This window comes from Ascaphus truei, chromosome 2 (assembly GCF_040206685.1).
Source record: "Ascaphus truei isolate aAscTru1 chromosome 2, aAscTru1.hap1, whole genome shotgun sequence".
Classification (NCBI taxonomy): Eukaryota; Metazoa; Chordata; class Amphibia; order Anura; family Ascaphidae; genus Ascaphus; species Ascaphus truei.
Genome location: NC_134484.1, coordinates 347247479 through 347264899, shown reverse-complemented (window position 1 = coordinate 347264899; position 17421 = coordinate 347247479). Strand labels below are relative to the sequence as shown.

Here is a 17421-nt window from a genome sequence, read left to right as displayed (position 1 = left end):
AATGGGACCTGAGGGCTCCGGAATGGGAACATCAGAAGGACAGTAGCCAGGTGTCCGGTGCATAGTAATAGTCCAAGAGTACGGGACACAGGACACAGATTGTCGGACAAAAATGGCAGAGGGACCTTCAGAGAAGGCAATGTCTTTGGTGAAATCAGCACGGAGGAAGTTGCGAGAGTCTTTAGCTTCCAAGGAATTCCGGGTGGTGGTTAGCAAGGGAATGGGGCGGGCGGGTTCACTACACACTATAGCAGCGGTACTTTTGATACCAAGCAGGGTTGCTATCCCCAGCAATTTGTGAGAGTCTGTAGCAGTGTGTATGCCACTCTTGGTAATGGTACTGGCAGTTGAAGGAGGATCCGCTTCCTTTGGTTTGTGATCTTTAGAGAGAATCAAATCCGAAATTGTGGCCTTGGCGAAGGACATAATAAGCATGTCTATACCCATAGTGGACCTATAGAGAACAGGGACGGACGCTTCAGGTAAAGCGACGAGGTCCACTAAGGGTGTCTTCGTCTTAGGGAGAGGCCACTTGCCATACAGAAAGGGCACTTTGAAAGGTGAGAAAACAGATATTATCCAAAAAAAAAGGCAGGCGGTTAAGCGGTGCATCAACCTTAGGGAAAAAAATCTTGGGGTTAAAGCTGGGTGCCTCCAACACAGAGAAAGAAGACAGAGAACTAGAGCTTGGCTTCGGAGTGGAGGTCCCAGGTACCCAGGTCTCACATGATACTGTGGGAGAAGCAATGCAAATTGTTACTGTTTTAAACATAGGGTTTTTTACATCGGTAGCTCCAGGCACCTTTTTGAGAGGTAACCCTAGTTTTGGGACAGGACAGTCAATAGCAAGTACCCCAAGTATTGTGGAAGACACAGAGAAATATAAGTCTATTTTAAAGACGGGATCTTCTGAAAAAAGGGAAAGTTCCAAATGCGATACCCCTGAGTTCGTGGTAGTAGACATAGAGTCAGTAGTGGATACCCCGAATACTGTGGGCGAATCAGCGTGAAACAGTATTATTACAGGAATGGACATCCCAGACTTAAAGTCATTTTTAATCATCCCGGAGGCTGTGGCATGATCCGTGAGAGAAACTGGGGTAAACTCTCCAACAGACACAAGGGACATCTTGCTTGTTTCAGAATTGGGTCCCTGAGAATCCCTAGTGAGGGCATCAGACTCCATGGGAAACTTAGTGACAAGGGTTTTGGAACTGATTAAAGGATTTGCAGGTATCACAGATTTAATAGGAGAAATACCTTGCAAAACAGAAATTTTAGTAAAGGTGATAGGCATCACAGATACGACAGACAGAAGTAAGCTAGGCAAGGTTGCTTCTATAACAGAAGATTTGGCAGCGGCAAAGCTTTACTCAGCGGCTACTGGAGAACTTTTAACTACAGTGAGAAGGGACTGCAGATTTACAAAGTCAGGGATAAAGGGAGTCTCAAACTTGAAAGCCTGATCCTTCAAAAAGAAGGGCCCTAACTTTAATTGCACTAAGGGAGCAACAGCAGATACGCTGATCTCAGAAGGGGTCACTTGGAAAGGAGCATAATATGTACTGTTCGCTTTAAACCCTCGGATTTGAGAAAAGGAGAACTCAGACAGTGCAAGTGGTCTCTGAAGTGGGTATTTGGGAAAGAGTGTCTGGGACATCAGAAACGACAACAGATTCCACGAAAAGGGGTCAATGCTCAGAAGCAGGGGTCTCAGCTCTCTGAGTGACAGACGGGGTGAGTGAAATACCTAGGAGTAAGGATTCTGCGAACAGGTTTAGAGAAACAAACGGCTCCAGAATACTTTTTACTGGAGCCAGTATTATTGCCGAAAGTTCAGGGGGAATAGCCCCGAGAATTTTAGCCGAGTCAGAGGACGTAAGGGGTTGATCCTCTGAGGCTAAGGAGGTGTCCCTGACTGAGGAACTAAAGGGATCTACCAAGGAAGGTTCATAGGGCTGACCTCGGAAAAAACCTCGGAAACAGAGCTTAGAATTTTTGGGTTAGAAAAAGAAGGCACACAGGATTCATTCTCTGGTGCTAGGGAAGACACACTGACCTGGGGACTGCAGGGATTTACAGTGGGGGACGCATAAGCCTGACTAGCAGGGGTTAAGACCGAGATAACCTCAGGGACAGAACTTAGGGAGGTTAACTCAGGATTAGGGAGCGTGGCAGTTTCTTCCTTAGTGGGCAGCGACAGAGAAATGGTTTGACCATTCTTAGGAGAGAGAGGTACCCCCACAGGTTTAGCAACAGGACTGGCAGCATAGAGAATCTGCCAAGCAGCAGCATAGCTGGCAAGGAGGGGATCCTGTTCTATTATGTGAATATCTAGTGTTGAGGAAAGTACATGGAGTGTATCTTGAGACTGAGCCAACATGAGGAGGGCGCCCTGGTGTACTAGATGAATGTCCAGTGAAGAGGCCAGGAGGTAGAGTGCCTCTTGGGCGTCGGCCAGTTCCATAGGGTACACGTTATCCCAGGTTATAGGGGAATCAGGAGAGCGAACACAAGCGGCCAGAGACTGTTTTAAGTTCAGGATACAGTAAGCCTTAATAAAGAGATCACAACGGCATTGTCTTTGCAAAGGGGTTAAACCTTCATAGGTAAACATTTCATCAATCAGGGGTAGTACTTCACACAAATACTGGCCTTCAGAGTGGGACTGGTACGCAGGCCGGGACATAACTTCAGTTGGTAAATTGCCATCCCTCGCCACGGTGCGGTCCGGTTTTAATGGGCCGAGCATAATGTTACGCCGATGCTCGCCACAAACCGGGACCGGACCGCGGGGCTGAGGTGGGGTTATATAATCACCGACCTGAGTCCACGCAGACTGATCCGGAGTGCGCAGTTCGTAGTCGTACATCGCAGGGTCAGGATTGGAGAAGGCAGCATCGTCGTTAATGAAGCAGGAGTTCGGCAACAGGAAGTCAGGAGTGCCCCGCTTCAGCTTAGGAGCGTGAGCGCGGGGGTGGCTTCTGCGCGAGGAGCGGCCTCGGCCCATGACGCCGATCTCAGCAGGAGGAGACAGCAGGCTGGCCGAAGTTCACCGCAGGGCAGCGTCGGGAAGAACCAACGCTTCAGCGCAGAAGTCCAAGGCAGGCCACTGCAAGAGGATCGCAGCAGGCCGCAGGAAAGGAAGGGTAGCCACTGCTAGGAGGGAATGCAGCAGTTACCAATGCTGGCATCAACGCTTCAGCACAGACGTCCAGGGCAGGCCACTGCAAGGAGATAGCAGCAGGCCGCAGGAAAGGAAGGGTAGCCACTGCTGGGAGGGAATGCAGCAGTTACCAGTGCTGGCATCAACGCTTCAGCACAGACGTCCAGGGTAGGCCACTGCGAGGAGATAGCAGCAGGCCAGTGCTGGCAACAACGCTTCAGCACAGACGTCCAGGACCAGGCCTTTGGATACTCAGGAACTTGGAAGGTAAGAACGCTAGGAGAGAGGCCTGGGGTGGTTTGTGGCAGAGACAGTAACATGAGGTAGGAATAGTTATGCTCGGCACTGATTCAGTGCCGACTCCTAGAATATAAAGGGCGGAGATCCAATCACAGGAGGAGGGTGTGTGAGAATCCCTCCAATGAAAGAGCACAGGGCAGAAGCTGCAATGAGAGGCAGCACCTGTGCCATAGATTGCCAGAGGAAGCTTGCAACTGCACAGGTCTGCAAAGCTATAGTCAAAGCCAGTAGTGGATTCCTTACACATGTCTATTTCTCTCACTCTTTTTCCCCATCAAGTCTCTCTCTCTCTTTTCTCCCCATGATGTCTCTCTCTTTTCCCCATTATTCTCTCTCTTTTTTCCACATCATGTCTCTCTCTCTCTTTCCCCATCATGTCTCTCTCTCTTTTCCCCATGTCTCTCTCTTTTCTCCCCATCATGTCTCTCTCTCTCTTTTCTCCCCACCATGTCTCTCTCTTTTCCCCATCATGTCTCTATCTCTCTTTTCCCCATGTCTCTCTCTTTTCTCCCCATCATGTCTCTCTCTTTTCTCCCCACCATGTCTCTCTCTCTTTTCTCCATCATGTCTCTCTCTCTCTTTTTTCCACACCATGTCTCTCTTTTCTCCCCATCATGTCTCTCTTTTTTCTCCCCATTATGTCTCTCTCTTTCTTTTCTCCCCATCATGTCTCTCCCTCTCTTTTTTCTCCCCATCATGTCTCTCTTTTTCCCCCACAATGTCTTTTTTTCTCCCCATCATGTTTCTCTCTCTCTTTCCCCTATCATGTCTCTCTCTCTTTTCTCCCCATCATGTCTCTCTCTCTCTTTTCTCCCCATCATGTCTCTCTCTCTCTTTTCTCCCCATCATGTCTCTCTCTCTCTCTTTTCTCCCCATCATGTCTCTCTCTTTTCCCCATCATGTCTCTCTCTCTTTTCTCCACACCATGTCTCTCTCTTTTCCCCATCACGTCTCTCTCTGTTCTCCCCATTATGTCTCTCTCTTTCTTTTCTCCCCATCATGTCTCTCCCTCTCTTTTTTCCCCACAATGTCTTTTTTGAAGTGAAACTTCCTTAGTGGCACCTCATTCGTGATGGGGCAAAAATGGATTGTGGAGACAGAAATGAAACGGATGTGACGTCAGTGCTGGCAGTTGAGGCCGGGCTGTGTTCTGGCTCAGCCCAACCCCAACACTGACATCACACCCGCTCGCCGCTCCTAATGGCCACCGCACCCCCCACACAGCCGCTCATAACGGCCGCCGTTCCCCGCCCGTTGCGTACTGCCGCGCATGCGCGATGGCGCCAGTGACTCCTGGCTCCTGCTCGGGTAAAGTGGGAAGCGGGGGGGTTTGAGCGCGCCGCTTCCCACGCATACGGCGGTCCCGGTGCGGCCGCGTCTCAACCTTCCCCCACCCCTCTCCCCCCAATTACCCCCTCTATTCCTCCCACCACACCCCCCCACCGGCAACATGGTGTTCTTCCCGGGGGGGGGGCCGTCACACTCACATGGGCCTCCTCGCCGTATGTGCCGTCCTCCCTGCCCTGATCCCCGGCACTGCGGGGCAACACCACCTGTGCCCATCCCTCCTCCTACCACACTGCTCTGCCGCCGTGCTCGCAGGTGCAGGGGCTGATCGGAGGTGCAGGGGGTGAGGGGAGGTGCAGGTGAGGAGGTGAAGGGGGGTGATGTGAGGTGAAGGGGGGTGATGTGAGGAGGTGAAGGGGGGGTGATGTGAGGAGTTGAAGGGGGGTGATGTGAGGAGGTGAAGGGGGGTGATGTGAGGTGCAGGGGGGGTGATGTGAGGTGGGGGGGGGGTGATGTGAGGTGGAGGGGGGTGATGTGAGGTGCAGGGAGGTGATGTGAGGTGCAGGGGGGTGATGTAAGGTGCAGGGAGGTGATGTGAGGTGCAGGGGGTGATGTAAGGTGCAGGGAGGTGATGTGAGGTGAAGGGGGGTGATGTGCGGTGCAGGGGGGTGATGTGAGGTGCAGGGAGATGATGTATGGTGCAGGGGGGTGATGTGAGGTGCAGGGAGATGATGTGAGGTGCAGGGGGTTGATGCGAGGTGCAGGGGTTTGATGCGAGGTGCAGGGGGGTGATGCGAGGTGCAGGGGGGTGATGCAAGGTGCAGGAGGGTGATGCGAGGTGCAGGGGGGTGATGCGAGGTGCAGGGGGGGATGCGAGGTGCAGGGGGGTGATGCGAGGTGCAGGGGGGTGATGCGAGGTGCAGGGGCATATGCGAGGTGCAGGGGCATATGCAAGGTGCAGGATGGGTGCGCATACATCACACACGCACACACACAGTCACACGCATACACACACAGTCACACACGCACACTACACAGTCACACGCGCACACACACAGTCACACGCACACACACACAGTCACACGCACACACACACAGTCACACGCACACACACACAGTCACACGCACACACACACAGTCACACACACACTCACAGTCACACGCACAAGGAATTCACGCTTAGTGCAAATAGCTAATACAGGGGATGTGTGCCGAGCACGCACATTCTAAGTCCAAATTTATTTGCGTTTTGTCAAAGAAATTGTATTTTGATTTTTAATTAAAACATCACAAACACAATTTCTGTGACAAAAGTCAAAGAAGTTTCACTTACTATGCGCGTGCACAGCACACACAGCTTTTTTTCTCCCCATCATGTTTCTCTCTCTCTTTCCCCTATCATGTCTCTCTCTTTTCTCCCCATCATGTCTCTCTCTCTCTTTTCTCCCCATCATGTCTCTCTCTCTCTCTTTTCTCCCCATCATGTCTCTCTCTCTCTCTTTTCTCCCCATCATGTCTCTCTCTCTCTCTTTCTTTTGTCCCCATCATATCTCTCTCTTTTCTCCCCATCATGACTCTCTTTTTTTCTCTCCACAATGTCTCTCTCTTTTCTCTCCATAATGTCTCTCTCTTTTTTCTCCCCATCATGTCTCTCTCTCTTTTCTCCTCATCGTGTCTCTCTCTATTTTCTCCCCATGTCTCTCTCTTTTTTTATTCCCCATCTCTCTCGCTCTCTTTTTCTCTCCCTGTCTCTCTTTCCCCTCATGTATTTCTCTTGTACTTTATTTTCTCTTTGTTTCTTCTCTCTTCCTGACTTATTCCCTTTCATGTCTGTTTTACCCCCCTCCCTCTCACCTTTTCCAGCCTGTTTCGCAGGCTGCTGCTCCAGACCCACGCTGGTCTACCTGAGGCCCGGCCCCCTGACACTGGCCCCCGCCCACCTACGGAGGCTCTGCAGAGGCAGGGATTTCCCCTGTGCGATCTTCCTGCAACTCAGGGCCCAGCTGCAGAGAATTGATGTGCGGGCAACAGGGGCAGGGCCACCTAACCCCAACCGGGCCCGGGATAGCAGTCCTGGCTGTCCCCCCATCTCGGCGGCCCTGCCTATCGGGCCTAATGGGAAATTCGCCACTGTCTATATTTGGTGGCTGTTGACTGACAACGGCAGTTTATTGTCATAATGCTTTTAAAAAAAAATTCTATTTGAAAATACCAAAATTATATATAATTAAGTAATAAATTAAGTGTATGATGAAAACTACTTCAGCAGGTGGCTAACGGTGATAAGTATGCTTTTGAATATTGTGTTTATGCTTGGATCTTAAAACTGTAACAGAAACATTATTGTACAATATTGTATGTTGTTGCCGTTAAAGGAGCAGTTCCTCCTACACATTTTTAATCCCTTCTTTTTTTTTTTACATGGTGGGAACCAGGTTTCCCCTTGATCCAAACGGCACTATTTTTAGCTCCAGGGCTACCCCGGTTCTCATGATTCTGGGGAAATAACTGGGTTTAAATTTCCCTCAGGGGAAACAAAATGGCTACCAAATCTCATGCCAATAGGAAGCTGCAACATCATCGATTGTGGTTTCCTATTGGACAACCATTTAAATCCACTTTAAAAACCATTAAGTAATACTGGTAACTTCACAGTAAGTATCTCAGGAACCCAGGGAGGCAGGTGAAGGCACGGAGCTAAAATAGTCAGGATCCCCAGTTCATACATGTAAAAGAAATGGAGGTTAGTTAAAGTGGATTGCTCCTTTCATAGGTGACTAAGTGACTAATTGTATTGTTCAACATGGAGATGAAAGGCTAAGTAGCTTTGCAGGGATTTGCACATGTTACAGGTGGGATTCATTTGAATTGTTGCAGATGGTGAATCTGTGACTAGACCACTTATTTAACAGTATGTAGCCAATTAACTGAATACTCCCTTCTGGACGTGACTGTGCATGTTATAGCCTATATGTGTGGTATATGAGTCTCTGCTGGTATCATTAAATGGAAAGCAAAGTGTAATAAGGAGAATTTGCTAGCCCTGCCAGTATGCAATACAGTGTACTCAGAATTCAGGCACAAAAGAGCCCTGTATCTACTTTTTTTTACAGGAAAGTATTCATTAAGCTACAAAAATTCTGTTTTTTAGACTGATCATAATGTTGCTTAGTGAGGCATGTGGTACAGACAGACATTAGACATTTGCAAGCTGCCAAAAAGAACTGTATCAACTTGTCCCACTGGCATGGGACACGTTTTCAGTCCTAGTAGGAATCTAGATTCTAAACACATGGCTGAACATAAAGGTAAACGTCTGCAGGTGACACGTCCCTTAATGTAGTGCTGTGCCAATAAAACCTTTCCTTTCACTTTCACTTTCACCAGGGCTGTAGCTGTAGCCCGGGCAAAGCCCGGGGGCCCGCTCTCCCCTGTAGAGACAGGCGGGGGGAGATGGTATGCGGCGGCGGGCCCCTGGTGTTAACGGATAAGCAAGCCGGTAGAAGAATCATCACTTGAGGCAGAGCAGGACTGCAAGGGAAGAGCGCCCTCTAGCAGTCTGACCCGGAAGTCTTTCCTACTTCCGGTGTCTGCAGCTGGAGTGCGCTCTTCACCACGTGCTGTCCTGTTCTGCCTCTGATTCTTCTACCGGCTTGCTTATTCTTTAACACCGGGGGCCCGCCGCCGCATACCATGTTCCCCCCGTCTGCCTGGGGAGATATGATGAGGGAGACTGGGGGACATCTAATGATGAGGGGGAGTGGGGTAGATCTGATGATGATGAGGGGGACTGGAGAGATCTGATGATGATGGAGGATCTGATGATGATGATGATGATGGAGGATCTGATGATGATGATGGTGGTGATGATGATGGGGAGAAGCTGGTGATTATGAGAGGGAGAAACTGATGATGGTGATGATGATGAAGGGGACATCAGATGATGAGGGGGAGATCAGATAATGAGGGGGAGAGCTGAGGAGGGATGATGAGGAGGACTGGGCCAGATCTGATGATGATGGTGGGGAGATCTGATGATGATGATGGGGACTGGGGCAGATCTGATGATGAGGGGATATCTGATGATGATGGTGGGGAGATCTGATGATGATGATGATGGGGACTGGGGCAGATCTGATGATGAGGGGATATCTGATGATGATGATGATGATGATAATAATAATAATAGCATGTTCTTGTATAGCGCTGCTAGTTATGCTTTACAGAGACATTTTGCAGGCACAGGTCCCTGTCCCGTGGAGCTTACAATCTATGTTTTTGGTGCCTGAGGCACAGGGAGATAAAGTGACTTGCCCAAGGTCACAAGGAGCTTACACCGGGAATCCCCTGCTCCAAACTCAGTGCCAGTCAGTGTCTTTACTCACTGAGCCACTCCTCCTAGTGAGGAGGGGGGGAAGTTGATGATTATGAGGGGAATGGGAGACATCTGATGATGATGGTGAGGAGGAGGGGGACTGGGGGAGATCTGATGATGATGAGGGGGACTGGGGGAGATCTGATGATGATGAGGGAGAGATCTGATGATGATGATGATGATGATGGAGCCTGGGGGAGATCTGATGATGATTATGAGGGGGAGAAGCTGATGATGGTGATGGTGAAGAGGGGGGTATCAGATGGAGGGGAAGATCAGATAATGAGGGGGAGAGCTGAGGAGGGATCATGATGAGGAGGACTGGGGAGATCTGATGATGATGGGGGGGATATCTGATGATGATGATGGGACTGGGGGAGATCTGATGAGGGGAGAGCTGATGATGTGATGATGATGAGGGGGAGAAGCTGATGGTTATGAGGGGGAGAAGATGGTGATGATGATGAGGGGGAGATCAGATAATGAGGGGAGAGCTGAGGAGGGATGATAATGAGGAGGGATGATGAGAGAGAGGTTCAGGGACAGGGTGGAGAGAGGGATAAAAACATTGCAATCGGTATTATCTTATATTGCTATGCTGATTTATTTAAAGTGCATGGTGAATTTTATACAACTTTGGAGTAAAAAGCCCAATAGAATTTGAGGGAAAAAAACTACTCAATCTCATTTTGCAGAGAGGTTAAACTAGAGGGTGGGAACCTCTCTGCACCTATCCAAAATGAAATTCAATAGCTTTTCCAGTGGCGGATTTCCCATTAGGCCCGGGCTTAGGTCGGCAAAATTTTGGGGTGGCAAAAATATCCGCCACCATATAGAGAAGTAATCCATATTTTATATTTAATCTATATTTAAGTGTGCTGTATATTTAATTTTGAATGTACAGTATACGTTGATTTTTGATGGGGCCCTGAAAAACTGTTTGCTGGGGGCCCGCTCATTTCTAGATATGCCACAAAAATTCACCAATATCTGCATCAGCCCCCCAAAATTTCAATTTTCATAATTATTTTCCAGGAAACCCATACAGACACGAGGTTATCAGCATTCCTTCTGATTCACAAAAGGAGGCTTTGATTTGGCCAGGTCAGCATGGGTATTTTCATGTAAGTCCAATTTTCATTACATCTACTGGAATGTATTTTTCACACATAAAAATATAACCTATTGGGGTACATGCAGTCCAGAAGATGATTTACAACACCAAAGCATCCCGATGTTTCGGTCCCCAAAAGGACCTTCTTCAAATCAAGGTCTCTCTGAGGACCGAAACGTCGGGATACTTTGGTGTTCTATGGAAATTAATAAATCCACTTTTTTCATTTCCTTCTTGCCGGTGCCTGTATTTGGTGTATTTGACACACATATAGAAGACACTAAAACACATTGTAGATATTGTATTTGCCATAGTGTCTGATAGTAACATGTTGTAAATCATCTTCCTGGCTGTATGCACCCCACCCAATAGGTTATATTTTTTGTGCACTAACAAGTAGAAATGTGAGGGAGGTACTCAAACGTGCACACAAAAAAAACTATTCAGTAATTTTTTTGTGGGGTTCCAGGTCTTGGAAGGATATTTTAATCCCCCTTCACATTGGGATTACAATATCAGAAAATTGTCACTCAAGTACTTTGGCTCCTGATAAATTTGACCTTTATGTCTTGAATATTATTTATATATAATATATTATATACTATTATATAGGCTACTGTAATTTTTGTTGTTTTATTTTCATGTACTCCCTGAAAGGTCGATCGTAATCAAACTTGTTCATGTGGAATGTGGACTGGATGAAGGACACAGGGGCAATTAATTCATCCCAAACGTCAGCTTCCAATGTTTAGAAACAGATCTACTGTAGGATACACTTTAACCCATCATATAGCTGTCATTAGTTACATTCAGTCCAATATTAGATTGCTCTTGCAAAGCACAGGTAGGTATTTTTAAGTCATTTTCCAGAGATATAAAGCAGGTACAGTTGCTAAACTGGCTGTGAGACTTGTTTTAACCTGCCAAGGTAGAGAAGAGCAGTCTTTTGACTTATCACTGTTACTATGGGGATCACATGTTAGCTATTTAGTGTTCTGGTGTCATGAAGCTTCATAGCTATGATGACATACCTTCCAAACCGGTCTTGCATACCCTACAGCAACATTCCTATTCCCTTTAGCAGATTAAAAATATGACTTGTGAGCACCTTCACATGTCTCAAACAGGTCTGCTCCCTGCAATTCCCCATTATCTCTGAGCATACAGTGCTTCCACTGCAGCCAGGGATTCTGGGAAATGACATGCAAATGAGCACTCACAGTGTCACCGTTTGCTTCAAATCAATTTGAACATGGAGCAAAATAAGCCTAAGCCTGCCGTATTACACGGCTTTTCAGCACAGCCCGGGTTGAAGAAGTGCAGAGCCAGTAAACCTACTCACAGACAGCCCTTTCTACCTTTTGGTCCTCATCAGTGTGAGACTGGTTATACTGACTTTCTGTCCTTTTGTGTGTAAAGTTACATCTTGAAAAGAAGATTAAAGAGTCTGTGTGTTAAGACAAAAATGGTGCAATGCTGGGGCAAACAAATTGCACCATTTTTATCAAAAAGATGAAACACTTGGGATTTCTGTGTTTTGATACATTTGGTGGTTTTCTTTCCACAGAATTACTCCACGTTCGCCTTGATAAATAGACCCCGGAGTGTACATCTAATGTTTTCACAACTCTTTTTTTTGGTGTAGTTTCCCAAATGTTACCAGGAAAATGGGCAGATATACTATCCGATACCACCAAAAACGGTGGCTCCCAATGCTACATACAAGCCACTAGAAGAGGCTCACTCTGGGAGGACAGTCAATTTGCAAAGGAATTTGGCGAAGTCACAGTGGCTAACATCATACAATCGCAGCTTTACAGGTATGGCATACCCTCAACTCTTAAATAATTGGACACTGATACAAGTTTTGTTATTTCGGCTGTGTACCAAAATAAATTCAAGTCATAGTTAAATAATGAATATGGGCTTAAAGTGCAGTCTATCAGCTTTAATTTGAGGGTATTCACATCCAAATTGGAGAAAGGGTTTAGGAATTACATCTCTTTAATATGTAGCCCCCTCTTTTTCAAGGGACCAAAAGTAATTGGACAATTGACTCAAAAGCTGTTTCATGGACAGGTGTGGGCTATTCCTATTTAAATTAAATGCCGGGGGAGTGCATGAGGCCTCTGTATATCCCTTACCTTGACAACGGCAGCTTCTGGCAATGCGTCGCTATGACAACGCAAAATCAAATGACACCACAGAGTCAAATGGCAACGCGTTACCATGACAATGCAACGTTACATGAAGTTGTGATGTCAAATGACGCCGCCGATGATGGAGAAAAGGTAAGTGGGTGGTAAGGGCAGTGGGGGGGGGGAGGGAGAGCAGGCAAGGGGGGCACAAAGAAAAATGTTTGGTCCCTATTCTAAATGGTGAAAACTAAAACACATTAGGATATAGTTACCTAGAGATACATGGAAGTTGATTTAACCGAATCATTGTGAGATGGTAACATAAGTTATCACAATTTATCACCCTATTGAAAAAGGTGTTGAGGATTAATATGCTGGATTTGGACATACAGTTAGGTCCGGAAATAATTGGACACTGATACAAGTTTTGTTATTTCGGCTGTGTACCAAAATAAATCCAAGTTACAGTTAAATAATGAATATGGGCTTAAAGTGCAATCTATCATCTTTAATTTGAGGGTATTCACATCCAATTGGAGGAAGGGTTTAGGAATTACATCTCTTTAATATGTGGCCCCCTCTTTTTCAAGGGACCAAAAGTAATTGGACAATTGACTCAAAAGCTGTTTCATGGACAGGTGTGGGCTATTCCTTCATTATTTCATCATCAATTAAGTAGGTAAAAGGTCTGAAGTTGATTCCAGGTGTGGCATTCGTAATTGGAAGCTGTTGCTGTGAATCCACAACATGCGGTCAAAGGAGCTCTCAATGCAAGTGAAACAGGGCATCCTTAGACTGCAAAAAAAAAAAAGAAAATCCACCAGAGATATAGCAGGAACATTAGGAGTGGCCAAATCAACAGGTTAGTACATTCTGAGAAAAAAAGAACGCACTGGTGAGCTCTGCAACACAAAAAGGCCTGGATGTCCACGGAAGACAACAGTGGTGGATGATCGTAGGATCCTTTCCATGGTAAAGAAAAACCCCTTCACAACATCCAGCCAAATGAAGAACACTCTCCAGGAGGTAGGCATATCATTATCCAAGTCTACCAGAGAGAGAAGACTTCACAAGAGCAAATACAGAGGGTTCACCACAAGGTGCAAACCATTCATAAGCCTCAAGAATAGAAAGGCCAGATTAAACTTTGCCAAACAATATCTAAAAAAGCCAGCCCAGTTCTAGAACAGCATTCTTTGGACAGATGAAACTAAGATCAACCTGTACCAGAATGATGGGAAGAAAAAAGTATGGAGAAGGCTTGAAACGGCTCATGATCCGAAGCATACCACATCATCTGTAAAACACGGCGGAGGCAGTGTGATGGCATGGGCATGCATGGCTTACAATGGCACTGGGTCACTAGTGTTTATTGATGATGTGACAGAAGACAGAAGCAGCCGGATGAATTCTGAAGTGTATAGGGATATATTGTCTGCTCAGATTCAGCCAAATTCAGTGAAGTTGATTGGACGGCGCTTCACTTTACAGATGGACAATGACCCAAAACATACTGCGAAAGCAACCCAGGAGTTTTTTAAGGCAAAGAAGTGGAATATTCTGCATTGGCCGAGTCAATCACCTGATCTCAACCCGATTGAGCATGCATTTCACTTGCTAAAGACAAAACTTAAGGCAGAAAGACCCACGAACAAATAACAACTGAAGACAGCTGCAGTAAAGACCTGGCAAAGCATTACAAAGGAGGAAAACCAGCGTTTGGTGATGTCCATGCGTTCCAGACTTCAAGCAGTGATTGCCTGCAAAGGATTCTTGACAAAGTATTAAAAATGAACATTTTATTTATGATTGTGTTAATTTGTCCAATTACATTTGAGCCCCTGAAGTAAGGGGACTGTGTATGAAAATGGTTGCAATTCCTAAACGTTTCATACGATATTTTTGTTCAAACCCCTTGAATTAAAGCTGAAAGTCTGCACTTCTATTGCATCTTGGATGTTTCATTTCAAATCCATTGTGGTGGCGTATAGAGCCAAAATTATGAAAATTGTGTCAGTGTCCAATTATTTCCGGACCCAACTGTACATCACCTATGGAGCATGTTTAAATGTATCTTCATGGTAATTTTTTTTAAAAGCACAGGTCAGTTACGGCTCATTTTTTTTTCTCCATTGAATCTCATTGCAGATCTGTCAACTCTCACTGACGAACTCATTCTTCAGCAATCCCATAGAACATCTCTGTCAATGACAATTTCAGCTGCAAGGGAATCATTAACCTTTTGGTGCCCAAGGACGTGACTACTACGTCATGGAATCTGGCACTCCAGAGGGCGCCACAATGTAGTAGCCACGTTACAAACTAATTGCTCGTTTGTGGAGGGGAGATTACCATTTGACAGAGCGATCACGTGATCACTTTGGAGGAGCGGTCAAGTGATCGCGAGTGCCTTGATTTCCCCCTCTCCCCCCCCCCTGGCATACAAAGGGTTAGTGAGAATGTCATTGAATCACAAGTTCAGCCTCAACCTTCAGATGTTATTTAGAAAAAACACTAAAAATATAAGCTTGTTCTTTTAATTAACAAACAGGTTAATCTTTAGTAATCAACCTGCAGCTCGGCTACTTGTAATTTATATGCATATGTATGAATAATTCCACATGCACCCTGAAGAAACAGGTGGTAGTTCAGCAATGTAAATAATACTCTGTGGTGAAGTACAAGGGGACAAGTTGCAAGGAGCAAAAATATCAAATGAATTATATGGGCCAATAGCCAGACTGGAATCTGTATTCCCTGTTTTGTCTGTTGATCTAATCTCATGTTCAGTAATCTTTTTCTCTTCCCACGGTGTGTGCTTATCTCTCTGCAATGCTCGTCCTGCAATGTTATTGCATGAATATATTTGGGGACGTTTCTTACTAAAAGCTTTTATGAATGTCCACCTTTTAGAACGAGGTGAGATGAACCATTTACAACTTGACGATCATCACGAGAAGGCTATTAGTAACATAACAGGACAAACAGATGAAAACACGGAAATGGTAAGTCATTTAAAAACAACATTTCTTGCATTAACCTATCACTGCTGGACCCCCCTGAATGAGACAACCCCTTTTATTATTCTGACCCTTATCTGTTGTTTGAGCCTTAATATTTTTATTTCTTCTAACACACGAATATAAACATGCAAATGGATTACATCTTAAATTACTATTTTGCAAATGTTATTGTAATCCAAGTGTTTGATAATTATACAGTTACATAGTAGATGAGGTTGAAAAAAAGACATACGTCCCTCCAGTTTAACCTAGGCTAAATGTAAACGACAGATACTTTAAGGCAAACAAAAAACCCCAGTGTCATATCATCCAATAATATCTCATAAGGGGAAAAATAAATTCCTTCCTGACTCTAATTATTAGCAATCAGATTACTCCCTGGATCAACATCCTTCCCATGTTTACTTATCTGGTATATCTCTTTATACCTTTCCATTCCAAAAAGATCTCCAACCTTTTTTTGAAGATATCTATTGTATCTGCCATCACAATCTCCATGGGTAATGAATTTTTGCCCTCTACCACTTTTTTAACTGCCCTTACTGTAAAGAACCCTTTTCTTTGCTGCTAGTGAAATCTCCTTTCCTCCAACCTTAAGGGATGACCCTGTGTTGTTTGTACTGCCCTTGGGATGAATAGTTCTTTTGAAAGCTACTTTTATTGTCCCAAAATATATTTGTGTATAGTTATCATATCTCCTCTTAGACGCCTCTTTTCAATGTAAACAAATCTAATTTACCTAGCCTCTCCTCATATATCAGATTATCCATCCACTTTATTAATTTGGTGGCTCTTCTCTGCACTTTCTCTAGTTCCGCAATGCAGGCCCGTCTACAGGGGGGGTCTGCTGGGGTTGGCATCTCGGGCCCCGTGAGTCAGGGGACCCGGCCGCCCGTGCCCCATGCGCGGCCGTGCCTGTTTTTTTAGAAAAAAAAGTTAATTTAAAAAAAATGGCGGCGATTCCTGTGCGCATGCGCAGAGCCGAGGTCCCGGCGCGCATGCGCAGGGAAAGCAGGGTGTCTGGCCTGCTGCCAGTACCCCCCCCCCCCGCTCCCAACGTGGGATGGAGGGGGAAGTGCCGTGGCGATCCGCGCCCGCCAACCCAGCTTTCCCTTTGCCTGCAAACCCAGTTTCCCCCACGCCCGCCAACCCAGCTTCCCCCACGCCCGCCAACCCAGCTCCCCCGGCACGCCACGGAATTAGCCCGCTAGTCTCAACCCACCCCCCCCCCCTGCCGTCCATCTCCCTTTCCATATTACAATAAGAAAAAATAGTTAAGTAAAAGTTGTGCGCTAAAAAATATTTTTTCGTGGTAGGTGAGCTATGGGTTGGGTGGGGGTGGGGCCCTGCTCCTTTCATTTGTCCTGGGCCCCATGATTTCTGTTGGCGGCCCTGCCATGGTGTATTTTCAAAGGAGTGGTGCCCAAAATTGTACTCCATATTCAAGGTGTGGTCTTACTAATGCTTTATAATGCTTTATAAAGGGGCATAATTATGTTAACTTCCCTTTCATCCATTGCCTGTTTAATGCTGTAAAGATCCGTCATTCGCGCCCTCTCCAGCGTGCTTCCTACCTGCCTTGACCCGCGATCGGGTCTCCTGCCGCTTCTGCCTCCTGCTATGCATCTCTCGAACCGGCGAATGCCAGCGTTCCTTCTAGGGGTGTACGCGGACCGTATTCGGCACTAAATGCCGTTCCCGCTGGTCCCGCCTCCAGGCTTCGATTGCGCAGCGATGTCATCGCCGCGCAGCACGCGCGCAGAAGATTCCTCACTCCTCTGTCTAAAGGGATACACCTGTGCTGTCTCCCCCAGCCAGGCATACTCCTGAGTATGCTCCCAGTTTATTGGACTGTTCTGCCTTATATGCTCAGCCTGCCCTCTGGCACATTGGGTGAGCATAACCTTGACTACGACTAATGGTAACCCCGTGGAGGCGAAAGATTTCTTTGATAAAGATTTCTGCCAATTTGGGAGAGTTGGGAAGACCTTTTAAAGGAATAAAATGAGACTGCTTAG

The 17421-nt window shown here is 46.3% G+C and overlaps 1 protein-coding gene across 3 annotated transcripts in view; it reads left to right on the top strand.

Annotated features, from left to right (window-relative positions):
• Positions 1–17421, top strand: part of SPMIP4 (sperm microtubule inner protein 4) — a 60171-nt gene that overhangs the window by 33698 nt on the left and 9052 nt on the right. For all 3 annotated transcript variants that reach the window (XM_075586808.1, XM_075586809.1, XM_075586810.1), the window contains 3 exons: positions 10164–10252; positions 11888–12062; positions 15294–15385. In XM_075586808.1, the coding sequence (XP_075442923.1) occupies positions 10164–10252; positions 11888–12062; positions 15294–15385 (356 nt within the window). The remainder of the gene's footprint in view (positions 1–10163; positions 10253–11887; positions 12063–15293; positions 15386–17421) is intronic.